Raw genomic sequence first — 25,065 nt, forward strand, 5'->3', positions numbered from 1 at the left:
TACACATAAACAGACAGCCAGCACAATGATAAGAACATTCGCCACACAAGATGTGCCAATTAGTTACTAGGTGCATAGGTTTTCTGGGGAAGCGAATATTCAGGTGCAGATAAGAGAGTACAAAATATCATGCACCATCTAAACCGGCTATACCTGTTGTTAAAGCTGAGAATTTACCCACCACTACATTAATTACTGCTATTTAGAATTTGCAAAAACCGAAATGTAGCAGACTACCACATCTAGCTAAGAATCCACAACTCAGCGGCATGTCAGCAAAGGGACAAAGACGAGCTGTTGGTCAATCTTCATCCTGAGTTTCCTCATCATCGACATTGTTGCCATACCTCCAGTCATCTTCAATGTTGTTGCCCCCATCTTCTTCGGTCTCTTCACTGTCATCTTCATACCCAGCCTTGCCCGACCACTGGTTCTTTACACCACTGATATTGGAAGGCATCACACTTGAGATCTTGGCATTGTAGACTTTAGATGAGTGGGACTTGTGTGTCTTGCTTCTTTTGGGGTGTGATGCAGTTTCACCAATCTCAGCATAGCTATACTGATAGGTCGGTTCATTCACACCATGGTGACCAGCAGAAGCACTGAGCTTACCATTTTCCTCTTGGCCATGTTCGGGATGCTGAGTTTTTAGATGAAGGTTCAATTTGTAACTATGGATGTATGCTTTGTCACAACCTTCATAGGGGCAGACATACGGGCGATCGGCAAAGCTTGTGGTTGCTGGAGTCGAAGGCTTTGGTGTGCTGTGCGGTTTTTCTGCTGGTGGGGTATGTTGCACTGTAACAGGAGTTCCAGTCTGCACAATGACCACAAATGGACACAATCAATTACACATGGCAAGAGTATGCAAACTTCATATTAGCAAATGTAAAATTTATTGTGGACTTCAAAAATGATCATTTAGTCAGATTTTTTTCCTTTCTAGAGTGCAAATGCAGTCAGAAGTGAGAGGTGTTCCTTCCGACAAATTTCTCAAAGAGAGAGAGAGAGAGAGAGACATCCCGCCATCCTAATCCTATGTACTAGGTTGCTAGCCAACTTAACCCAGGAGACTCCTTGATTATTTAGTAAACTGATATGAGATTAATCTGACAAACTTGGTATACTACAATTTATTGCAATAGGAGTTTTGCTATATGTACTAACTGTTATATGCAGTTAATCAGTTATATCTCTCCAAGGATGTCAGGGATAAAGCTGTTTTTATAGTCCTATGTTCACACACATACAACATAATGCCCTGAGTGGTATCCTTCACCTTAAAAACAAATGCATATGAATGACTTGTTTTGCATGTAACCTTCATCATTAGAGAAGGATGGAATCTACAAGGAGGCTCATAGACTGATGGCAAAGAACTATAGCATAAGCACAACATACCACACAAGGACAAAAAAGAGCAGCTGCGCTGAGCAATACTGCAATACAATCTGCCATGCTAGCACTGGGGTATAGAAAATAGTTAGTTAAGATAATCTTTTACGGGTTGTTTTTACACATTTCTCATATTGATCTAGTACCAAGGATGTAACTTAGTTACTGTATAAAAAGAATAGTAAACATTGCAGGCTACAAGCAACCACAAGGGTAAGTGCACGCTTATGACGGTTACAGAAGTTTAAGCACATACCTTTTCATGTGACTTGACATGGACTCTTAGTTTGGAGTCGCTTGTAAATCTTTTGCCACATGCTGGGAAAGGGCATATGTGATAATTCTCCAATGCATGTGTTTTTAGGTGCGACCGCAAGTTAAAATCCAATGAGAAGGCCTGAAACTCAAAGCATTTGTTTGTTACAAAATGTAAATGCAGTAATAGCCAGATAACACGCAACCATTAGAATAGACATCGATTCACATTAAAAGAAAGGAAGTGGACAGGACCAGTTGGCTAGGTGGTTTGAGTCAGGCCACCATATCCTCGTGCGCCCAAATGGCCTTCAATAAGGCTGGGGCTAGTTAAGAACCCTACTTTTTAAGAGGAAAGAAAAAACTATTTCTGACTATTCATGGAGGCATGGCTGTGCAAACTGGAAGCTTCTTGTCGTATAACCTCCAAATTAGCAAAAATTTTGGGAACATATCAATTGAGTACTTGAGAATACACACATACAATGAGGCTGTGGATTCAATGAAATCTGATTAGATTGAGCTGAAAAGTTGAAGAAACATATTGAACTAGAGAGAATCAGATGGCAGCTCACCACTAGGTATGACATGCTACTTAAAGGACAGTGTGGATATATATAGCTTGGAAAGGATAATGTAAATGTTTGACGGTTGAAAGCAAAAGAGCCACAGTGCACTAGAAATCCATGGCACCTTATAAGTGCATTGCTTGAGAGGGATGAGGTAATCACCTTACCACAGCCTGGATGCGGACAGACAAAATCCTTTTGTCCTGTGTGTGTAAGATAGTGTCTCTTCAGCTTGGAGCTATCAACAAATTTCTGCAAGGAAGAATAAATAGGTAATTAGGGTCTACATTGACACTTTGAATGCTTTCAGCATACATACAGCAGACATGTGGTTTTACTGGTTTATAAGTATTTAAGATAAAGACAGGGCATACGGGCTTAGAAAGTTAAATGTAAAATTGTTTGTTTAGGGCTTTACTGTATGATAGGTAGCATCGAATTGAGTAATTGTTTACTTTGCCATTAGTTGCGATGTAATAAAAGTGTAAATATTAAAAAAGAACAATTTACATTATAGGGAAATAACAGGACTAGTCAGGATAAAGGTTGCGCAATTACAGATAGCACACTGAAGAGATAGTATGAGCTAGGCATACTCACTTCTACAAGAACATCTTAAGTTCCTTAAGAAATAAAAACATCATCAGATGGTTCATGAATGGATGCAGATAAGTACGCCAACGCTGAAGAGCATAAATTCAACAACACAAAACAAAAGGTTTTACTAGTGCCAGTTCCCAGCAAAGATAGTAAGATACCTTCCCACAGTTGGGCTCACTGCAGATGTACTGCTTCTCATTGTGCACATGAGCGTGCTTGCGGAGTGCGCTGACATCAACAAAGGTCTTGCCGCAGTTCTCGTAGCTGCAGAGGAAAAGGATCTCTGTGGTGGGTTCAGGCTTGGGCGCATCTACCTCTAGCACCTTGGGAGTTTCCTTGGAGCTTCTGTGCCCATCCTCTGCACACAGGAAAGGAAGGGGGTTGCAATTAATCACCAGCTACGGACTACCACGAATCTGCCCCTAGCTACTGCACTAGATCCATGAACCATCAGCATTTCCAATGAACAACTAGACCTAGCCTCCTGGGATTCAAGATTTAGCCTACGTATTGTACCACTGCAACCCCAGAGAGAGGGGAAAACAAGGGAATGGAGAAAAGGCAGTATAAGCAGTACCTCTGACCCACTTGAAGAGCGAGCATTTGCCGCCGGTGGACGCGAGATCCTGCGGGATCCTGGGAATCCAACGCAACCAAAAACAATGCGGATTGCAGAGCAGCGGATTCGCGCACGGTTAATCGGGCACAAGGCGGGCAGAAGCATCGAAAGTTGTCAGCGAGCGAGAGAGAGAGAGGGGCAGGAACGCACCACTGCTTGACCCAGCGGGCGGCGGGGCGCGGCGGGCGGCGGACCGCCTGCGGCTGCGGGTGCTGCGGCGGGTAGTAGTACTTGTAGCCTCCCGATCCGGCGGCCGCCGCCGGGTACTCCATCGCCATCCCTCCCTCCTTCCCTGTGCCTCGATGGCTTGCTCCCTCTGCCTAGGGTTTCGCCTTTCTCTCTCTCTCGCCGGCTGCGGCTGCGGGTGGGTCGGAGTCGGAGCGGCCTCTGGGTCGGTTTGGCTTGGTCGGACGGAGTCGGAGCTCACCTTTGCTCGCGGGTTTAACGGCGGCCGGAGAAGGCTTTTCTCTTCTTTCTTTGCCTCCTTCCCACCGTCACGACTCCAGTGTTGTCGTGCGAATCTTAAGGCACGATTTTTTTTTTGTGTGTGAAAATCTTAAAGCACAATTCGAGGATTTATTACGGAAGCACATTTCAACCATAAATAGTGAATCCTCGAAAGCGAAATCCTTAAGCTCCCAGTTGAATTCTCCTCTTTGACATGGTACTTGATCGACCAAAGTACAGTGGTTCTAAACTTTGAAGCCCGCCTTTTCTGCACCTCTCCGGAGGCAATTCGTCTAAATTCCTAGACATGACAGAGGCGCAAGGTTTACAAAAACATGGACCATCTCGAAAGGTCCATGAGGCTTACATAAAATCAATCCTTACCGCACAGTTTATGCTTCATCTAATCATCTGGCACTGCGATGTCTACAAATTTTGCGATCTCAACTTTTAAAGTATGTATGTAAGGTCTGTATGCAAGGAGTCAGCTCAGAACATTTCCATGGAGGAAGTTGCAATAGCTATAACAAGAATCAGTAACTATTGTCATCAGAGCAACCCGGCATCAGTGATGACAATATGGCATCACCAACAACTCATGAAGCAATAGTGCAATGGTGCAACACCAACAAACAAATCACTGAAAACACTACAGGCATAACGAAATCAAAAGGCATTGAATGAACAAAAACTAGTGCAGCTTGCGTATTTATTCATCACATCCGGGGGCTTGCTGCCTATTATTTCAAATAAATACAACAGCACGAACTACAAGTGCTAGCTAGGATTGTCTTGGCATAATAATAATAATAATATTACAAAGGGTGGAACAGGCTCAACATGATCCTGCACAATGTTCACCGAGAAAAGGAACACTTTGAATACAATGATGCATGAGTCGTGTGCGCTTCTCTGACCCCCTCTCTAATCGGCACGAGATTGGCCAGCGCGAGAGGAGAGGATGATACCGACGATGAGACCGTACAGAGCAAGAGCTTCCGCGAAGATGAGGATGAGGATCATGCCCACAAACAACTTTGGCTGCTGTGCATTTGCCCTGAAGAGGAGACAAGTCCGAATAAGCTAAGAATGTCTACTTACTGCAAACAAGGGCTAAACAGTAGAAAATCCAGTCCATACTGGCAACAAATAACACAAGCTACTGGCTACAATTGCATACTATTATTACACTCAGTATTAATAAACTTGGTTCAACAGAGCTCCAGAAGTATGGAAGATGAGGTAACAAAAGAAACCAATTGAAATATTTGCATGCCATTCAAAGAAAAATCCGTTAAAGCAGGTCCACTAAGAATCAAGACAAACGGCTAGTGATGGCACTGCAAATGAAAGCATTAGGGATGCCACAACGCAGAGTCCAAGATCGCAACTTGTAGGACTGTAGGAGTCGAACATGTATCACCAAAGCCAACAACCAAAACTACAAAATGGAACCCTTAATGCCACAACACTTTACCCATTTCCTCCATCCCCAAGTCCGTGCATGCCCAGCTCACACGGAAAATGTTGCAGATGACCACAGTTTCACAGGAGTAGAGTAGGTATCACAAAGCAACAAGTAAAACTATGAAAGGGAAAACCCATAATGACATGACCTTTACCCATTTACCCCTTTCCAAGTCCACTGTACATGCCTATCTCATGTGAATTAAAAATTGCTGCAGAGGAGTATCTTAAAAGCTCTATATCTTGGAACAAATTGTGAAATCAACTGAACCTAGATGGAGGTTGAAGGATCATGAATTAAGAGATTTCAAATCAGAGCTAAACCAGGTCCTCAATGAATGCACCACTACCATACTCAGATCTAATTTGCATGTTAAAGGGGCACATCAAACTGATGAAGGAGCCTTTTTCTTTATTACATCAATCAAGGATCGAACACTGACAACATTGCTATGCGAGTAACTACTGAAGCATGCCCAATTCAGACACAGATGTTTTTTCCCCTTTGAAGAAGCAGAGACTCCATAGCTGCAGGGCCATAGATATTCACTCCACAACAGCTATAATATGAGATCAAACAGGTCTTAAACTGACAAGCATAAGTCATCTGTAATTTCTAACCATCCATACTTAAGGCCAGACAGAAAATCTACTAATTTTCATCAATTAGGCTTTGAACTACCATGATCGGTAATGCCAGCCACCCATCCTACATTTCTTATTTCCAGATGTTAGGTTGACAACAATTTATAAGCCGGAATCAGTTACCACGACGCAGTCCGTTGTGGTCGGTAGAACATGTACAATGGATCTCAACCACAATGAGAGTTCCCTTGAGGAGCAGTAGCATCCCTGATCCATGATCCACGTACCGCAAGGAAAGGAAAGGAAAACGGAAAGGGCAAAATGAGTAATGATACCTGACACCCGCGTCTCCGACGATGCCGATGGCCATTCCGGCGGCGAGCCCGGCGAGGCCGCAGGCGAGTCCGGAGGAGAGGTGCGCGTAGCCGTCGAAGAGGAAGTAGGGCTTGGCCTTGGGGTTGATCCCGGTGGATATGATGACGGCGATGATGAGGCCGTAGATGCCGAGGACTCCGGCCATGACGACGGGGACGATGGACTTCATGACGAGCTCGGGGCGCATGACCCCCATCGAGGCGACGCCGACGCCGCTCTTGGCCGTCCCGTAGGCGGCGCCCATGCCTGGATCCAGCAATTAGCGAGGGAGGGAGGGAGAGATCTGGCGCGGGAGGTGACGGGGAGGAGGAGGGTGGGCGCTTGCTTACATGAGAAGACGAGCGCGGCGGCGGCGCCGAGGAAGCCGAAGAAGGGAGCGGTCTCGTCGCCGCTGAAGGTGGCGACCGCCATGGGGGTGGAGGGGAAGGACCGGAGGAGATCTCGCCTGAGAGGATCGGAGGGAGGGAGGATGGACGGGGTCAGGCCACGATGATCCTGCTCGATCTGCCTGCCTGTCTCTGGCCTCTCTCGCTCGCTCGAGTCGCTCCTCTCTTTTCTGTGGACCGAAGCAACCGGCGGAAAGAAAAAATTACTTCATGGGCTCTTGGGCTGGGATTCGCTACTTCTGTTGGGCTCGGCTCGTGGGCTGCTTATTAGTTCATGGGCTGACAGAATTTAGTATTACTCAGCATGTATATTTCAAATTTTGTTCGTTCAATTCACTCGCCCAAGAAGTACGTGCAGCCCATGTGTTTTATATATATCGATGGAGATTATTGGTGGTAATAATACCATCATCTATGCATGGGTGAGCGGAGATGCGATATACTCCCTCCATCCTAAATTATAGGTTTTGACTTTATTAAATTTATAAATTTTGTTATACAGTTGAATATACCCTATGTCTAGATGCATAATAATATCTATGTATCTAGAAAGCCAAACGACCTATAATTTAGAACAAAGGAAGTACTATGGTACTAGCTATCGATATACTATTATCTATATATAATATAGAGAAGCATCCCTACTAAGATGCATCGATTGCTAATTCTCTCATATGTGGTGCAGCCACATCACCTTAATTGTTTGCACCGTCCGATCTAAAAAGCTTCATATCCTGACCATCTACAATCCACTAAGGATTCTTAATTATTTACTTGCTTTCCATTAATACCTCATAAATATTTTTTTCTAATAGAAAAATAGCAAATAGTACAAATACTATCACTACTTTGTTTTAGTGACAAAGTAGCTGCAATATTACTGCCTTTTCTTGACTCTTTGATCAGTTCTCCTAATAAGATACGCAATAGATATGTCCAAATAATGAATGAGCTTAAGGATGCTACAAGGTCAAAAGTTTATCTATATATCATATCTATGTATATTATATAGAAGCAAACCACTAAGAAGTATTTATTGTTATTTCTCTCTTCTCTCAAACAGCCACATCATCTTGATTATGTAACCATCCGATCAACTTCGTGCACATTTTCTATCTGTTAGATACATGTTTTATTGGTTTCTTTCTTCTCCATCCATTAATTAACCAAAGAACAACTCAAATGTCTATGATTTTTTATCAAAGAGGTCACTCACAGCTTTCAACGTAATTTCTACAAATGCATCATTTATACAAGCAATTAGACATTATCGGAAAGCTCTCTCAAATCCCGCAGCAACACGCGGGGAATCATTCTCTTGGTTGATACGACGAGGCAAAAGACACATCGTACGCCATCTATCGATGATAGATGGGTGTACGTACGCCTACAACCACTGCACTACTATCCTGGATCTAGCTAGCTAGGCCATATATACGATACCATATGCACGGTGCAATTTAATTCTTCAACACCTGAAAGTAAAATTCTATTAAAGCTACGTACGTACGCACTCCATCGACCTGTCCGATCCGATCCAAACCAACAGCAGGAGCAGTTTGACCCGACCGATCAATCTAGTACTTCCTCCGTTTTAAATTATAGATTATTTTAACTTTTCTAATCACTAAAAAATCAAAACGACCTATAAATTTAGAAATTTGGAACGAAAGGAAGGGTACGCGTTGGTGCGGTCCTGACCGGTCGGCCCTTCGTGTCGCACATCATGTACATCCTCCATTCGGCTTTGCTTTTGATGCATGCATGCTCATGGTGTCATGGGGTTGCCTTACAATTATAGATAGCCTTAACCAATAAGCTATCATTCGATCTAACCGCTTTTATTATTTGAGCCTGCTGCGATATACGGGGCAGCTGCCACTACGCTAGAAAAGATGGCTTATTTGAGAGTATTGAACCTCTCTCATATTTATAAGAAGAGGAACAATACTAGTTATAGAGAGGGTGGTTGTACTTTACTAGACTTCTTGCACGTATAGTTACTGAAGTATATTGCATATAGTTACTGAAGTATATTGCAGATGATTAATTAGTGGTGATAATGTATGACGCGCAGATAGAGTATGCATGACATGCATGTACGTACGACAATAGCCCGACGGCTTCCCCAACTTCCATGACTCAAACAGTGTACGTCAAACAAACAGGGCATAGTCCCCTGGACCCTAGCTATTTTTCTCCGCCTATACCAAGACATGTCCCTCTTTTACAAAAAAAAAATCAATTCACACCCTTACTTTGTTAAAAAAAATAGGGGCTTAAATATATGCAATTTCTTTATAATTTACTTGTCTCTCTCAATATAAGAATTTCTACCGTTTCGAATTTCTCCATAAAGCTAAGAACTTCTACCAGTCCCTACACATTTAATTAATGTCTACTATTTCACGCACCAATCAGAAACTACTAGCCTTAAAAATAACGCCCATATAAAAAGCTGGTTATGAGGCTTGATTAAAGGGTGTCTTTCCTTCCTCGTTAATACGGAGTAGTATACTATTTTAAAAATATCAGAAGTCCTGTGGATGGATGAGTATCAATGGATTATTGTACTGTTATCAAAGTTTTAGAACGATCTCTTTACCTTGGGAAGGAAGAAAACTGGGGCACTAGTTTAGTGGTTAGAGCACCTCAGTAGTACCCAGCAGGACTCCTGTGGGAGTGAATTAAACAAGCTTGGAATAAAAAATTATTAAAAAATAGGCTTCCTCTGCTAACTTTAGTAAAAAAAAGAAAACTGAGGCACACCTTATCTTCTTGTCGCCTTTACATTGCACTGTACTCTGCACTACACCACATGTACAGAATGCGCACGCGTGTGCCACTGTATGATCGAGCTCGACCAGCGCTACCTTAATTTCATCATCTTTGGACCGCTGCGCCTTTTGTACGGCCGGCAGCCGGTGGATCTCTGCTCCCACTGTCCCCTGCATTATGACTCATCATGAGGCCCAGACACTAATGCGGATGCACACGCGCACAATGCACTGGTTCTTCGTCATCAGCAACCACAATCGACGATCGTCGATGCCACGCACAACACAACTGTCGATCGGTCACCCAACAATCCATAGGAGAGAGGGCACGAATTAAAGTGATCATGTGATCCCTTAAAGCAATCCTCCAACATAACAACACATGCAAGCTATACACAACGCTAGCTAGCTAGCTTTAATTTTCCGCACACGTACAAGTGTGTATACATCGACGCCGCTGTTATACTCTGCTGGATGGATCCACGGTTAATTCTTTTATATTTTTTTCCCATACGCAGCCTTGTTCAGGAATTAGATTGCTAGCTCTCTTGCACGCACCAAACAGAGATCCATAAAACCATTAAAATCCACGTACATGATCCATAGATAAACATAATAGGCGCACACCAGAGTTTGAATCTTGATGGGTGGAGTAATGCATCTAGTATTTCACCACCACAACAACGGTGCCTTTTGCAATGCATGTGTAGATATGCGGTAACAACATCGCCTCAAAACAATATGTGACTTGTTTTTTTCATTTTCCTATATATAAGTTCATCCAATCCTACAACTATTTGGAAATGGATAATTGCCCGCTCTTAGGTTGAACCGGTTGGTACATGCAACTCAATATAGTATCAGAGCCAGAGGTCTCGAGTTCAAATCATGACAATTTTCACGTATGTGGCCTAAGGGAGCCTGCACGTGATGCGGAGTGTTTGTGTATAAGTGAATTGCCCACCTCTCCTTATCAGCTTAAGCTTTTTGGTTGAACTAGCTAGTTTTTCAAGCAAGAGAATATATCTGCACTGCAACTGAGCTACGTATGTTGAATGGAAAAGTGCACTCAATCATCGAGGCCAAAGCCTTTTGAACTTCAATTTGATGAGTAGGATATTACATGCATGCATACGTGAAACGTGCGATAACAACCAAAGTACCACCTTTGCCTTTTCGAAACACGGACACGCCTGTATGAATGTATACATACATACACACGGGTGCACATTTTTGCTGTAGCGGCTTTGCTTTACGTTGGGCTGGACGATCGACATGTGCAACCGGAAAACATCCACATCCATCGTCGCCGGCCAACAGTTTGCACGAGCCAGAGATCGATAAAGCGATGGTGCATGATCATCCATCGATCACACATTCACACATGACACGTCGTGTATCTACCTTTCGTGTAAAGCGTCCAGATCGATCATGGTGAAATGGGTATACCTATACTACTTTCACTAAAGTTGTGTGACCACAAGAACGCATACTCTCAGCACAGTGCAGCAACAATTCCGCAATAGTAGGAGCTAGTATTTGTGCATGTGTTTTCCAATTGCTGTGCAAAACGTTGATACATCACTGGGCTAGCAAGTTTGCCACGTGTTGTATACATGTGCGAAAGTTAATGAACTTCCTTTACCTTTTGTTTTCTACATGGAAAACATATTTACCATTTTTCATACACATTAATAACATTTCTTATATTATTCCATTCTAAAAAAATATCTTATAACAAAGCGCCTCCTTATCGGACCATTTTTTAAAAGTTTTTCTATGAAGCTTCAAATAACTTAATGGGTTGTATCATTTTCTCATCACATACTGTCACACCCTGAAATTTTTGAATTTCAGGATGTGATTAAAAAGAATAAATAAACAATAATTTTCTCATAATTTTAAATTTTTTCCAACATTTATTTTCTTTACAGGAAATTTAGTATAGGAAAATAATTGTTTGTTTTTCGGAATTAAATAAGGTTGTTCTGTGTGTGCATTCATGCCGATGCATTTGGGTGTTCCATGAGTGAAAATGTTTTAAAATGCGTTTAAGCGACGACTAGGTTCTTCTGAGAATTTTCCAGATGTTTCTGGCAATTATTCTCCTTTTTCTAGAGCTAAATCTATTTATTAGAAGGCTCTAGATTCTTTTTCATGGGTTTCAAGTATTTTATTTGGATTCCTCGTGTCCCAATCTTTCTCTAGGAATTTCCCTGGATTTTTTTGGGATTTTTAGAGTATTTTTCCTGGATTAATTGATTTATCTAGATTTATCTAGATTTATCTTTACATGGGAAATATTTCTAAAAAAAGAAAACTTCTCTATCCTAACGGGCCGAGCCCATGGACTCGACCCACTCCAACCCCGACACACTCTAACCCAGTAACCGGACCACTAAAGCCCATCTAGGCCCAAGCGCTGCCGCCGTCGCAGTTCTTGGCGTGCGCGCCACGACCATCCCTGATCTCCGCGCGCCTGTAAATATCGCCGCCCGAGCCCCTGCAGCCCCTACCGTCCACGCGCAGGACCGCTGCCGCCTTTCCTTGCCTTGCGCCGCCACCTTGCTAGGCTCTGCGCCGTACTACCGCTCGCGCCGACGGCCACGCCACCACCTGCCCGGCCCCTCGCGTCTCGCATGCCCGAGGCGCGCGCGCCCGCTTGTGCACTGAGCCACCGCGCGTCCTGCATCGGAGCGCCACCAACTGCCAGAGCCGAGCCGCCCGCCTGTTGTCTGTCACCATACGCCGTCGGTTTTCTGCTCGTTTTGCCGCCTCCTTCCTCAACTGGAGCGAGCTAACAGCACCAGCAGTTTCCCCTCGCCAAGCCGCGCCCGTTTCACCGGTTACCGTCACAAACCGACCACCGGAGCACTGCCACGGCCTGGAGGCCGAGCCGTCGCTGCCATCTTCCGCCACGACTTCGATTCCGGCCGCTGCACCACCTCCGCATCGCCGGTGAGCACACCCCGCGATCCCCTTGACCTTCTCTCTTGTTTCCTCTCCCTGCCTTGATCCCCAGCTCACCCAGAGCCCTCGGTGAAAGGAAGAAGGAGACCCTAGCAGTTTTTGCGTCTAGGCCCCTGAGGAAGGCTGTAACGATTAGATTAGTTCTTGTGTCTTGAGTCTTTAGCAGAAAACCCCCTGGAAAAAGTTCATGCCCACAACCGAGCCCTTGCTGTGATCTTTTGCATATCTAACCCTGAACATAGATCTATTCACGAGCACTGTCTCATATGTCTTGTGAATCTTCCTTGCTAGCCCCTTGTTATCTACGGTTAATCACGACTAGGTCCTTAGAGCCTTGTCTAATCCATAGATTACACGTTTTAGCTTCGTTTCTATCCGTTCAAGTTGCGTTAAGTTCATGATTACATAAAATACACATTAGTGGTGATGTGTTCCTTCATGCATGTTTTTGAAAATAAATTTGATATTAATTTGATTAATGCTTGATAAACATGTGTCTTCTCTAAATAATTCTTCCAATTAAAAGCTAACTAGAGTTATACCTCGGTTTTCATAGTCAAACTTAAATTGATTAATGTTTATTCAATTTTCTTTCTAAATAAAAGCTACATAGGTTATATCTCAAGTTTTCATAATTAAATGTTAATTTGGCTAATATAAACATAAATGTGATTTTGAATTATGATTTGGTTAGTTCAACCCAAATCATAAAGCTATGCGCTTGGAGGTTTACATATACTTTATTTTCAAATTAAATGTTTAATTTGCATAAATTATACTCGAATGTTTATAAATAAAATTTGACTAAGTTCTACATCATCTTTTCATATATAAATATAACTTTCTTAATTCCAACTAAAGGTATTTCTCTGAAATATCTTTACTTTATTTTTCTCAACTAAAATAAATGAAGCATGTAGCTCTTGTCTTTTCTTTTATAATCCAAATCTTTCGATTGTTGTACCTTTTCAACCTTAGTTCCTTGCATTCGCGACCTTAGATTCGAGCCCTATCCTTTAGTACACTCTTTTAAAACTTTTTTTTGTGTATTGTTCTTAGTTGTACTTGTTTGTTGCTTGTATGTTTGTGCCGATGATTGCTTCGAGTAGAAGGATCGTTGTTCGAAAGATTTGAAGATTAAGAGTTCCAAGAGAGCAAAAGCTAAAGACTAGTAAAAGTAACTTTTCGTTGGGGAAAGTCAAGTGTCCCTAACCACCCTTCTGCCTATGCTTATTTATAATACCATGATAATGTTAATTGGAACATGGAGAACCACCCAAGAAAATAGTGCAACTATAAGGGCTATATGGCTCTAGTCTTGGCTAATTAATTAGAGACTCTAGTTTGAAGCGGTCTTACCGAAAGGGCAAGAGGGGCGGCGGTAGATGGGGTATAATCCGGCCCTCAGACTGATCTGCTCTATGGTATCTTTGTAGTCTTGAGAGAGGTTTATGCTCTGCTACTAATCCGGAAACCTTAGCGGGCTACTTCTTATTAGGGAATCTTTGTAAAGACCTTGTAGAGTCTCTATGCAGTCACACCTCGGTAGTGTGATGAGTGCCTGATCAACACAGCATGGTTGGGTCTAAAGTTCTTTTGAACTTTTACGCGACTTGTGGGTAAAGATGTACCACCTCTGCAGAGTGTCTAAAACTGATATATCAGCTGTGCTCACGGTCAAGAGCGGCCTGGACCCTCACATGATTAATAAACTTGAAGATGGACTTAAATCGTTATTCTGGTTATTTCTTGTGGTCTTGCTGAGACCAACCATAAGTGTACTCACCCTTGCTTACTGCTGCTGAGAAGAAGAAGGTGTATGAAGTTTTCTGAAATGATGCTGAGTTCTAGGCATACGCAGCCCCCAATCAATTGCCTGTGAAGTTTGGAACCTCCGTTTCTAGGATTAAGCTGTATCTCTCTGATAGACTCGTAAGTCTTTATTTATATTTCTTTACATGATACTGTTGTTGTTATTCACTAATGATGTCACTGTATATATGAAATTAGATTCTGACATACATATAGGTAGCACTTGGTTTTGTTTTAAAACCGGGCATGACACATACAAAGAACATGCATATTCCCTTGATGGCCTACCAAATGAAAGAGCCTCCATGGCTGGTCCTCGTGTCTTGACTTCGTTCTTCCATGGCTAGCTTTTGAGTTCCACCAAATTTCCTTAGGTTGATTATATTTTTATATTATTATTGTGGACTTTCAAAAGTTAATTTGATCCGGGACAGCCTCTAGGATGATGAGACTTAACAATGATTATGGTTTATGATAGAAAACTGCACAATCAGAAAAGTTCTGCTAAAAGGGCTAGCTTGAATAGCCCAGAAAGCCACCACTTAAACTAAAGCCTGCATTTTAATTGACCAAATATTGTTCACATGTTTCTCTTATCTATTTCAAATTTAGTTTGCATTTGTTGGCAACACTATTAAGTGATTTTTTTCAAACCCTTATGTTTAGTTTTAGACTATATTTAATGTCTCTTCCAAGCAAAGTTAATAAATACAAGAGCAAAACAGATATCAAATAGGAGGATCACGATATTATAGGATCAGTGAAGAAATTAATAAATAAATAGTCCTCCCATGCATTTCATAAAATTAGTAAGTCTAATTTGTTTACAACCTAGTATTATCAGCTCGATGTAGTATTGCCACCCAATCATGCAAATAAAAGCACCTGTTAGTTGGCGGGCTTTTTAGGGCCCTTCAAAAGAAGGGGGAAAGGAAAAAGGAAAGGAAAGAAAAAGGAAAAAAAAAGATATAGAGAAAATGAAAAGAGAAGTTGCTTGCAGCCTTCGAACTCTCCCACATTCCCCTTGAAACAGAAAAGTGCCATTAAAATGGCTGATTGAATTGAAAGATGACTGAGATAGTAGATTGGTGTGATAGTTTCTGTCCAATTTAATAAACGATGATCAATTCAATATATGTAATGTAAAGTCGCCCCAACTTTAAAATCACTTGCAGATGATTGATCCTGTTAGGCAAAGCTTGACCGGGTCCCGCTCAAGCACTTCTTCTCATCCTTCTTTTTGTGGTGGCACTATAAATTTTATTAGATTCAGAAAGACAAAATCTATCTCCCCCATAAGGGTTGATCTTGATTCCCAACAAATGGTATGTTAAGAATTAATCTCCGGATCAAGGTACTCCTTTTTGTGTAAATCAATCATAATTTTCCAAAGGTTAGTTTCTGTTCATTGTTATTATCTGTCAGTGAAAAAGAGAGAGCGCCCAGTTGATAAGTCATGTCATTTGTGAAGATATGGACGTACCAAAGATCTGCAAGGCCAGAGATAAAAAGGAACAAAGAAACGATGGAAAGCTTTGCCATGGAATCAATCCAACAGGTGGTGAATGGTGATCTGCTGAATGCGTTCCTATAGCACTGAAAAAGATTTTAGAAGATAACATGCATAAGTTCATGTTTGGTGCGCTCTGTCGCCTAGCCGGCCTATAGATGTTGCTCCTTTTTTTTTTTGTCATGGAACCAGTTCTCAACTAAATCGCATAATGTCCATTTTTAAACAAAGGGGCAGGCAGAGGATGCTTCCTCCAACAAATAAATGCCTAGAGAAAATGCAAGTTTGCCTGGTCTTGATGGATTTATCATTTATATATTAAACAAGTTGCATCCCCACGCATGCGTGGCAGGAACGAGATATCATGGATCAGCTGGGGGGAAGAATATCTTCTCAACAAATAAAGGCGCCTTTAGTTTTATTGTTGGATTTGCTTGCTGATGTTGTATTATAAAACTGAGCACTGGAACTGCATGGGACTTGCGTATACTATGCAGGTACACGAGATGCTAGTGTGTCGTCACCCACATGATGCATGCAAGACCACTGAATGAAGCTTTTGGTGATTCTAAATATCAGGAAATTAAACACACTTTGTTCATTCCCGCATGATCAATGAGCTAGCAAATATACAAACACTCCCGTTTCAGATGGTAACATCAGGGGAGAAATTAAGACAAAGAAAATAGAACGGCTTTTCGGAAAATGTAATGAAAGTAGAATGGGCACATGGCGTACTATATTAATAATGACTCTTTGCAATAATAATAAGTCCACTAAACACCGGTCGTCACCACATATATCTTTGCAGCATACATATGCAGGAGCTACAAAAAATCATTCCAGCATGCACTTGCTGCTAGTATCTTTCACTGGCCACTCATTAGCATCTGCAGTGCAGTGACATAACCAAAGGGCCAAGGCAACAACATCACGTACTCTTTCCGATCCAACAAGGGAAAGGCAGAGGGAGAGAGGAAGATGACTTTTGCTCAAGCACACACAAAAAATTGTGATTCAGAGGAAGCCAGGAAAAAGCCACACACACTCCACTTTATTTGGAACATCCAACCAGGCCAGCAGACGATGCAGCATCTTCATCTTTTATATAAGGCTGCCCCCTGCACTCCTTTGCTTCACAACCACTGGTCCATCAAACCGCCTCGCTCGATCTTTCAGGAGAAGCCGGGCATTTATAGCAGCTAGGCGATCTCATTCTGAACAGAGATCGAGTAGGCCATGGATATCAGAAAGAAGGCCTATGTGGTTGCCATCATCATTCAGCTGATCTACGCCGGCATGTACGTCGTCTCCAAGGCGGCATTCAACCATGGGATGAGCACCTTCGTCTTCATCTTCTACCGCCAGGCAGCGGCCACTGTTCTATTGCTGCCCCTCGCCATTGTTCTCGAAAGGTAACTTACTATTAACTATTAGCAGTCTGCAAAACGGCAAATAACATAATTTGTCTCTGATATATATGATTGGTGTTATCATCGATCGATGCTGTTATTTTGATTTGCAGGAGGAATGCGCCATCCATGCCGTTCCGGTTGTTTCTGAAGCTATTCTTCTATGCATTGCTAGGGTATGTAACACCTGATCAGTATTGCTAGGAAGATAAAATTAAATGCCTTTTGAGTAGGTTGGAATGATTTTGTGGCCTATCTTGGAATATGCAGCAACACATTGACTATGAACATGTACAACATAAGCCTAAAGTACACCTCTGCAACTGTGGCATCGGCAACAAGCAACTCTGTTCCTGTGGTCACCTTCTTCCTGGCAGTCCTGTTGAGGTAATTAAGCCACTGAGCCCCCACTTACCAAACTGAGTGGATATAAACATTCTTGTTGACTGCCAGGGCAACATATATATGTATATAAAGAAACAGGAAGCTAATAATCGATCTGAACATTTTCCAGGCTGGAGGTGGTGAGGCTGAGGAGCCCGTCGGGCATGGCCAAGGCCGCCGGCGTGGCGCTGTGCCTTGCCGGCGTCCTGACCATCGCCCTGTACACGGGCCCGTCCATGAGCCCGGTGAACCACCACCGCGCCTTCGCCGGCAGCGGCGCCGCCGAGCACCATGCGACCACCAGCAGCAGCAAGGGGACGTGGATCAAGGGCACGTTCCTGATGCTGCTGTCCAACACAACGTGGTCCCTCTGGATCGTCCTGCAGGCCTCCCTGCTGAAGGAGTACCCCAACAAGCTGCTGTCGACGCTGGTGCAGTGCATGCTCAGCACCGCCCAGTCCTTCCTCCTCGCCGTCGCCGTCGAGAGGAACCCCGCCGCCTGGAAGCTCAAGCTCGACGTCGGCCTCCTCGCCGTCGGATACTCCGTGAGTGTAGCAGTGATGATTCTTCTTTCATTGCTGTCCGCAATATCAATTCAGAGTTTCAGACCTGATCGATGGACTCCCTGTTAGTCTGTTACTGACTGACTGGATGGATTTTTGTATATATATATAAATATCTGCAGGGCTTCGTGGTGACGGGCGTGTCGTTCTACCTGCAGGCGTGGTGCATCGAGAAGCGGGGGCCCGTGTTCCTGGCCATGTCTAACCCGCTGGGCCTCCTGCTCACCATATTCTGCTCCTTCTTCCTCGGCGAGATCGTCCACCTTGGCAGCCTCCTCGGCAGCGCGCTCCTCGTCGGAGGGCTCTACAGCGTTCTCTGGGGCAAGAGCAAGGACCACCTGCACCAGCCGCCGCCGCCGCAGCCGCAGCCTAGTCAGGAGGCACCGAAGCATCAGAGCACCGGTGGCGTCTGCAGCAACGACGACGACGACGAGGAGAAGCAACAGCAGCACAAAGATGGTGAGGAGACGCAGCTCAAGGACTTGTTTGCAATGGAGGCATCGCCGCTGCGTCATCAGGTCGGATGATCAGAGTTCATCTCAGACACGCATATGTATACGCGTACTGTATATGTACGTACGTATACGTGCTATGATGTGTACTCCTATATATCCTAGTATTATGCATTTGTCTACTTAGAAATTCCGCGTGCAAAGTAATGTGGTTGTATTGGGCTGAAATTGTAGCATCCAGCCCAAATGAGAACTATGGCTCATCTGAGGCCCACGAGCAAAGAGCAAAATAGCTGTAGACCTGTGTAGTTGAAAAACCTAGTGGGCGACGTGCCGATGCTGTGCTCCGGCAGCTCCGCCCCTTGCCGGCGGCCGCCGCCGCTGGTAGGTGACGTGGATATGATGCTGGCCACACTCCATCGGCCCAACTATTCTGTTCATGGAAGAAGCAGCAAATCTGTATATGGAGGGAGAAGAGCAAGAGCGCGTGAGGAGGAATATGCATCTCATATCTTCTCGATCGCCTCTCGTAAAACCACGGCTGAAGGGCCAAATTTTGGTGATTAATTAGGCATGCAGTGGTTATTACTATAATCATTGGAGAGTGTAATCATGTCAAATTTACATTTAAAAAATAAAAATTATTGGCTAAATTATTGATCAAAGATTGTAAACTTTGAATCTTAATATGGGTGTGCACTTTATAAACAGGAACGGAGGGAGTCTATTGTTGCGTTATTAAAAAATGTTGTTACGCTGTTCATTACATCTAATGATCAAATAATTTACGAAACACATCTACCTGTGTTGCTCAGATACTATAATTTCTTCTCTTTGTTTTGTGCTATAGTTATTTTTTTCTTCCTTTGTTTAGGTAATAGTATATATATGAGCTGATGAGTTTTCAAATACACTAAAAATTGAAAAAGAACTTAGAGCCGAGCAGTGAGAATGTAGTATATATAGTCTTTTTTTTTCTCTTCTTACTAAAGTCGTAATTACATTTTTCTTGTGCAAAACATAAATACATAATACAGAGGCATAAGCATTGTACATTCACCCTCTACGAGTGCATGCACCCACGCATACACCCTTAAACTATGTATCAAACACCATTGAAATAGATAAAATAACATGGTTTGTACCTTGCTAAAATCCAGCAGCTGGTAATTAGATTAATCTAGCGCTGTCTACGTCGAGTACCCAATGAAAGTCCCAGTTTTAGTGGTCCAAGGTGTACTAGTTAGCAAAGCATTAATCATGCTTAGAAAAACAAAACAGGGAGCTCCGGATGGTCGGCATTGCTCTTCGATTCCCGCGGATGGGTCAGAAGGCTGACATTTTCTTGAATGCGATTTGGAATATCTAGTCATCCGATCTGTTTGTTTAATCTTAGGTAGTATTACTACTACCTAGGGTTATATTGTAGAGGTCTTTGTCATTTCCCATCAAAAGAACAAAGCTGGTAGACGTCGCTATCCCCTTCCTTCTCTCTCTGTCTGAGTCTTGGGTGACCATTTAGCTACGCTCCCGCTCCAAGCTGCTGCTCCGTAGAAGCAGGAGCTCGTGAACAAAAATGCTGTTTGATGTGGCTTCGAATTCACTCTTATGATTATGATTTTGTTGCAAACATTGTAGTATAAGAGGAAACTAAGGGTCAAGGTCTAGTTAGCACACTTGTTTGCTTGAACCTAGGTCCGCTTTTGGGCTCGAGAGCTTCAGTGTGAGCAAGTTCCAATACATGCTTTCAGCCGGATTTTGGGATTCAACTTGATCGTATATATTTTGGCTACTTGCGATTTATTCCTCGGCGCTTTGCATGCTGATGTTCTAAAGAATTCTGGTCATTCCCGAAATATATGGAAGGCCTGAACTTGGAAAGTGCCTGCCGTACTGATGCTAGCTGCAATATAATCTTATTTTAGGAGAAAGCCTACCTCTTATTCCCTCCGTTTTGGAACGTAAGTCGTTTTAGTTTTTTAAGTTTATAGATGTTGCTTTGTATCTAGATATACACTTTAGATGCATAACAACATCTATGAACCTAGGAAATCCAAAATAGCATGCAATTTGGAACGAAGCGAGTAGGTCACAACTTAATTTCTAGGGTTCCATTTTGTAGCAGAGCTGAAGCAACACATGGCCTAATTAGGTCCTAGCTAGATAGCGTACATAGTGGATGTGTACTCCACCGGCTAGCTACAGGATGTCAAATCTGAAGCGCACCGGACAAAATTCTCACTTAAGTATGAATGCACACCCTCATAAATCATGCATGGACGTTTATGTCATTAGTACTTAGTAGCATTGTTATTGATGATGCCGTGTTTGAATCCTTCAAGCTATGTCTCAACTAGGGTTGACTGATGACTGGTCTCTCAAGTCTGATCAATCAAAGCTGATTACAATTACTCACCTACCTAAGATAATTAAGAGCTACTACCAGGGCTAGATCAGTCTTGACTCCATTTTGAACAGGCTAAAATATACTAGCAGGTGCGGTCATCGGATCCTTGCCAGGTCAATCAACCTGCTTTGTTAAATCTTGTTATGGCCGGCCATTTATTTATTTATACTGGCTGCTCCGTCTTCCAGGTCTAGGAGAATATATGGTCCATCAGAAAAAAAAAACAAATATGAAACGCACACATATATTTCAGAATTCAAACTTTATGACTAAAAGTCTAAAACAAAGTATCACCGACCCATACGGCCATATGCTGGTGATGGCTTAGCAGCAACATTGTCTGCATGCACAATTAGAAGCCAATTTATTAGAGCTAATGTAGCTTCTTGGTCCCAACTGACCACTGCGCAGTACAGCACTACTCCATACATGATGCGCTTTGCTTGCAAAGGATACACGTCTAATTTCCTTAAATATTTCATTATATTGCAAGCAGCCGCAGATTAAATATGGATTCAGACACACATACACATGTACATAATTTTTTTTCCTTTTGCTTGCATTTCTGGTTATGCGAAATTGAAGCAAGGAAGCTAGCAGCCACTCTAATTGCTAATTGGTCTGATTATATGAACACAACTCATTTGTGAAAAACAGGTCATTAATTTTAGCTAAATTAGTTGAGCTCGCAACACGCACATACATGACACACCTGCACATATATTATATACATCCACAGGCGGTCAGTCCTGCATCCACACGCTACTACTTATATATATATATATATATCTTCATTCTTCTGCAATATAGAGTATGTGTGTGTATCAGACAAGGCAGGCAGTAGCCAGTAGGTCTCACCCGGACTAGCTAGTCCTCCATTAATCTCCTCCTTGCAGAGATCAAGCTACTTAGCAGCTAGCTGCTCGTGCTTGTGTTGAAGAACCATATCGACCGATCAAGATGGATGCGAAGAAGCCTTACGTGATCGCCGTCATCATACAACTCATCTACACAGGCATGTTCGTCGTCTCCAAGGCGGCATTCGACCATGGCATGAACACCTACGTCTTCATCTTCTACCGCCAGGCCACCGCATCACTCCTCCTCCTGCCTATCGCGCTTCTTCTCGAAAGGTACTGAAGGATCAAACTAGCTTATATATAAGAGCTTGTGATCGATTTAAGTTTATAACTTCTGCTGAAATGAAATGAAACAGTTCTGAGATTTGAGAGGTATTTCCTTTTGCAGGAAAAATGCACGATCCTTGTCTCCTGGGTTGCTCTTGAAGCTCTTCTTCTTAGCCTTAATCGGGTATGGTATGCATGCATGTCAATTAGTTCTACTACTGCTTAACTAGCTAAGTAGCAGAGACATATGAATCCTTTATCTTTTTGTAGGATCACGTTTAGCCTAAACCTGTACAACGTGAGTCTGAAATTCACATCCGCAACTGTAGCATCTGCAACCACCAACGCCATGCCTGTCGTCACCTTCTGCTTTGCGCTGCTACTGAAGATGGAGGTGGTGAAGCTGAGGAGCTCCTCAGGCATAGCCAAGCTTGCCGGAGTGTCCCTATGCCTCGCTGGAGTCTCTGTCATTGCCTTCTACGTTGGTCCAGCACTGAGCCCTGTCAACCACCACCGCGCCTTCGCCACCTCCCACGCCTCGGCCTCGACTAGTAGTGCTCAAAGCAGGATGGTATGGATCAAGGGGACATTCCTCATGGTCTTCGCCAACATGGCGTGGTCCCTCTGGATCGTCCTGCAGGGCAACCTGCTCAAGGAGTACCCCAACAAGATGCTCCTGACAGTGACGCAGTGTGTGTTCAGCGCGGTGCAGTCGTTCGTCGTCGCGGTGGTGGCGGAGAGGGATTTCTCCAAGTGGAGTCTTCGATTCGACATCAGCTTACTTGCTGTCCTTTACAACGTAATAATCACCTGATTGCTTTGGATTAATCATTGAATTAGTACTGCTTTAATTTGGTAGCAGAAATTACTTATCATGGTGTTCATTAAATTGATGATGGCTTCTAATAGGGGTTCGTGGTGACTGGAGTGACCTACTACCTGCAAACATGGTGTGTGGAGATGAAAGGCCCCGTCTTCTTGGCCGTCTGGAACCCACTCTGCTTCGTCTTCACAATATTCTGCTCCTCATTCTTCCTAGGGGAGATTGTCAACCTCGGCAGGTAACTATATATCTAGACTGTTATTAGTCAGTACTCTAATGGCAGTAAATAAGTTGGATGCATATATATCGCTCTTTCATGGATGAGATTCATGGACTGGAGGATCTTCCTCTTGTTGTTTTTGTGACAGTATTATCGGAGGAATCCTGCTGGTTGGCGGCCTTTACAGTGTGCTCTGGGGTAAGAGCAAGGAGATTAAAAATGCACCTCGTGGCAAGGTGAATACAATGGATGATGCAGATGATGAGAACGGTCACCATAAACCTCAAGAGAAGGAGCAACCAACATCAGCATCAATAGTTGAACAAGTGTGATGGAATGATGATCAATATAATTTCCATCTGATTCTAGCCCTTAGCGATATCTATTTATCAACATACGGATACTAATTGGAGAGAAAAAGTGCAAAAATTACCACATTCATAGGAGATATAGAAGAAAAAGATTCTTACTTCATCCAAAGTAGGAACTAGGAACTGGATTTCACATTGATAGGAGCTAGGAACTGGATTAGTGCACGCTCAGCAGACCTACTGCTTAGGTCCATGCATGTAGGCACTGAACCGTCGTTAGTGTCAAATTTCCCAGATCTTCATTGCTATTTTGAAGCTCAAAATGTGGAACACCATCACTATTTCAAGTCAAAGCCAGGTGCTCCTTTGCACTGCTTGCAGCAAAAATATCTTTTGCTGGCTTGTTGCTTTGTATTTATGTTATTTGAAGCGTTGGTACTATGTTTTTTAATGCTTTTAGCAGCCAAGTTGTACAATTTTGCAACATGCTGTTAAAAATGTTGCCTCTGGTCTATCTAAATGTGATAATGTTACAATTCAGTGTAACTTTCTCAAAGATATTGCCTGTTGCAGTTTTTATTGTTTATTGCACTGTCACACCCGATTTTAAGAACAAAATCGAGTGCATTAAATACATATGCGCCAGGATCAAGTTACACACATGTACGACAATAGTGAATAACAAAGACAGTGCTAAAGCGAATAGAGAGAGTATTAAACATTATTACATGACCGAAAGTCTCAATAAAACATAAGCTTAATTTATTACGCAGCGGAACTCCAAAGACGACGACTCCAACAGGCAGCTGACTGAAGAAACGTACGCCTAGAACTCCTCAAAGTCGTGTAGATACTCCTCCTCCCAATTAGCTTGGTCTGAACAGCAGTTTTGCAAGGGTGAGTACACTTATGGTTGGTACTCAACAAGTCGTGGGGAATAGTGTAGTGTAAGGCAAATCAAGGTATGGCTAAGGCATAATTAGCATTCGCTTTTAATTAAGTTGGTCAAGTTTTATTAGCAATTAACTAAGTATAAGTTTATACCACCTGAAATTAAACATGATCATAAATAAAGTAAACAACATATGCATGAAATGACAACAAGTTAAATCCATCTTCCGATAATATTATCATGTGAGGGTCCAGGCCACTCTTAACCGTGAGCACGGCTGATCAATCGGTTTTACACTCTGCAGAGGTGGCACATCTTTACCCACAAGTCGCGTAAAAGTTCAAAAGAACTTTGGACCCAACCATGCGGTGTTTGCAAGGCACCATACCACACTTCCGAGGTGTGATTGCATAGGGACGCTACGAGGCCTTTACAAAGATCCTCTAGCAATGTGGTAACCCGCTAAGGTTTCAGATCGAAGTGAAACATAGCAGTCCCCTAGAGGGTATAGTGTCTTAGCCAAGCCCACTTCCCAAGAGAGCGAGTGCTATATCCCATCAACGCCTCCCCTCTTGCCCTTTCGGTAAGATTACCCCAAACTAGAGTTTCTAATTATTCAGCCAAGACCAGAGCCATTTAGTCTTGTGGTAGCACTGTTTTCCTGGGTGGTCGCTCCATGTTCCGATTAATCATACATGATCTTG

General features: G+C 43.0%; 4 protein-coding genes across 4 annotated transcripts; 2 read left to right on the top strand and 2 right to left on the bottom strand.

Moving 5' to 3' along the window:
• LOC101782381 (zinc finger transcription factor YY1) lies at window positions 1–3,897 on the bottom strand. The gene is made up of 6 exons (XM_004960489.2): window positions 3,592–3,897; window positions 3,400–3,458; window positions 2,981–3,180; window positions 2,385–2,474; window positions 1,655–1,795; window positions 1–820 (listed from the first exon to the last, which is right to left on the bottom strand). Exons 1-6 carry the CDS (start codon window positions 3,717–3,719, stop codon window positions 302–304), a joined length of 1,137 nt encoding a protein of 378 aa, XP_004960546.1. The 5' UTR covers window positions 3,720–3,897; the 3' UTR covers window positions 1–301.
• A 649-nt stretch (window positions 3,898–4,546) lies between these two features.
• LOC101782787 (V-type proton ATPase 16 kDa proteolipid subunit) lies at window positions 4,547–6,855 on the bottom strand. The gene is made up of 3 exons (XM_004960491.3): window positions 6,645–6,855; window positions 6,276–6,561; window positions 4,547–4,945 (listed from the first exon to the last, which is right to left on the bottom strand). The coding sequence occupies exons 1-3, from the start codon at window positions 6,724–6,726 to the stop codon at window positions 4,813–4,815; spliced, it is 501 nt and encodes a 166-aa protein (XP_004960548.1). The 5' UTR covers window positions 6,727–6,855; the 3' UTR covers window positions 4,547–4,812.
• A 10,040-nt stretch (window positions 6,856–16,895) lies between these two features.
• Window positions 16,896–19,246, top strand: LOC101783470 (WAT1-related protein At5g64700). The gene is made up of 5 exons (XM_004960492.2): window positions 16,896–17,185; window positions 17,296–17,358; window positions 17,453–17,569; window positions 17,697–18,111; window positions 18,252–19,246. The coding sequence occupies exons 1-5, from the start codon at window positions 17,010–17,012 to the stop codon at window positions 18,654–18,656; spliced, it is 1,176 nt and encodes a 391-aa protein (XP_004960549.1). The 5' UTR covers window positions 16,896–17,009; the 3' UTR covers window positions 18,657–19,246.
• Window positions 19,247–21,866: 2,620 nt separating this feature from the next.
• On the top strand, window positions 21,867–23,790 carry LOC101755527 (WAT1-related protein At5g64700). Its single transcript, XM_004963399.2, has 5 exons — window positions 21,867–22,121; window positions 22,237–22,299; window positions 22,386–22,914; window positions 23,025–23,176; window positions 23,307–23,790. Exons 1-5 carry the CDS (start codon window positions 21,949–21,951, stop codon window positions 23,488–23,490), a joined length of 1,101 nt encoding a protein of 366 aa, XP_004963456.1. The 5' UTR covers window positions 21,867–21,948; the 3' UTR covers window positions 23,491–23,790.
• The last annotated feature ends 1,275 nt before the right edge of the window (window positions 23,791–25,065 follow it).

Source organism: Setaria italica, chromosome III, assembly GCF_000263155.2.
Source record: "Setaria italica strain Yugu1 chromosome III, Setaria_italica_v2.0, whole genome shotgun sequence".
NCBI lineage: Eukaryota > Viridiplantae > Streptophyta > Magnoliopsida > Poales > Poaceae > Setaria > Setaria italica.

What these genes read in the sequence shown, in the direction of transcription:
- LOC101782381 (XM_004960489.2), bottom strand. Translation starts at nt 3,719, where the DNA reads ATGGCGATGGAGTACCCGGCGGCGGCCGCCGGATCGGGAGGCTACAAG. An exon ending in GCTCTTCAAGTGGGTCAGAG is followed by an intron (nt 3,181 to 3,399) that starts GTACTGCTTATA and finishes TCCTGTGTGCAG; the next exon opens with AGGATGGGCACAGAAGCTCC. An exon ending in CGCATCCAGGCTGTGGTAAG is followed by an intron (nt 1,796 to 2,384) that starts GTGATTACCTCA and finishes TTTGAGTTTCAG; the next exon opens with GCCTTCTCATTGGATTTTAA.
- LOC101782787 (XM_004960491.3), bottom strand. Translation starts at nt 6,726, where the DNA reads ATGGCGGTCGCCACCTTCAGCGGCGACGAGACCGCTCCCTTCTTCGGC. An exon ending in CGCCGCGCTCGTCTTCTCAT is followed by an intron (nt 6,562 to 6,644) that starts GTAAGCAAGCGC and finishes TGCTGGATCCAG; the next exon opens with GCATGGGCGCCGCCTACGGG. An exon ending in GTCGGAGACGCGGGTGTCAG is followed by an intron (nt 4,946 to 6,275) that starts GTATCATTACTC and finishes TCTCCTCTTCAG; the next exon opens with GGCAAATGCACAGCAGCCAA.
- LOC101783470 (XM_004960492.2), top strand. Translation starts at nt 17,010, where the DNA reads ATGGATATCAGAAAGAAGGCCTATGTGGTTGCCATCATCATTCAGCTG. An exon ending in TTCTTCTATGCATTGCTAGG is followed by an intron (nt 17,359 to 17,452) that starts GTATGTAACACC and finishes TGGAATATGCAG; the next exon opens with CAACACATTGACTATGAACA. An exon ending in TCCTCGCCGTCGGATACTCC is followed by an intron (nt 18,112 to 18,251) that starts GTGAGTGTAGCA and finishes AAATATCTGCAG; the next exon opens with GGCTTCGTGGTGACGGGCGT.
- LOC101755527 (XM_004963399.2), top strand. Translation starts at nt 21,949, where the DNA reads ATGGATGCGAAGAAGCCTTACGTGATCGCCGTCATCATACAACTCATC. An exon ending in ATCGCGCTTCTTCTCGAAAG is followed by an intron (nt 22,122 to 22,236) that starts GTACTGAAGGAT and finishes TTCCTTTTGCAG; the next exon opens with GAAAAATGCACGATCCTTGT. An exon ending in TTCTTCTTAGCCTTAATCGG is followed by an intron (nt 22,300 to 22,385) that starts GTATGGTATGCA and finishes ATCTTTTTGTAG; the next exon opens with GATCACGTTTAGCCTAAACC.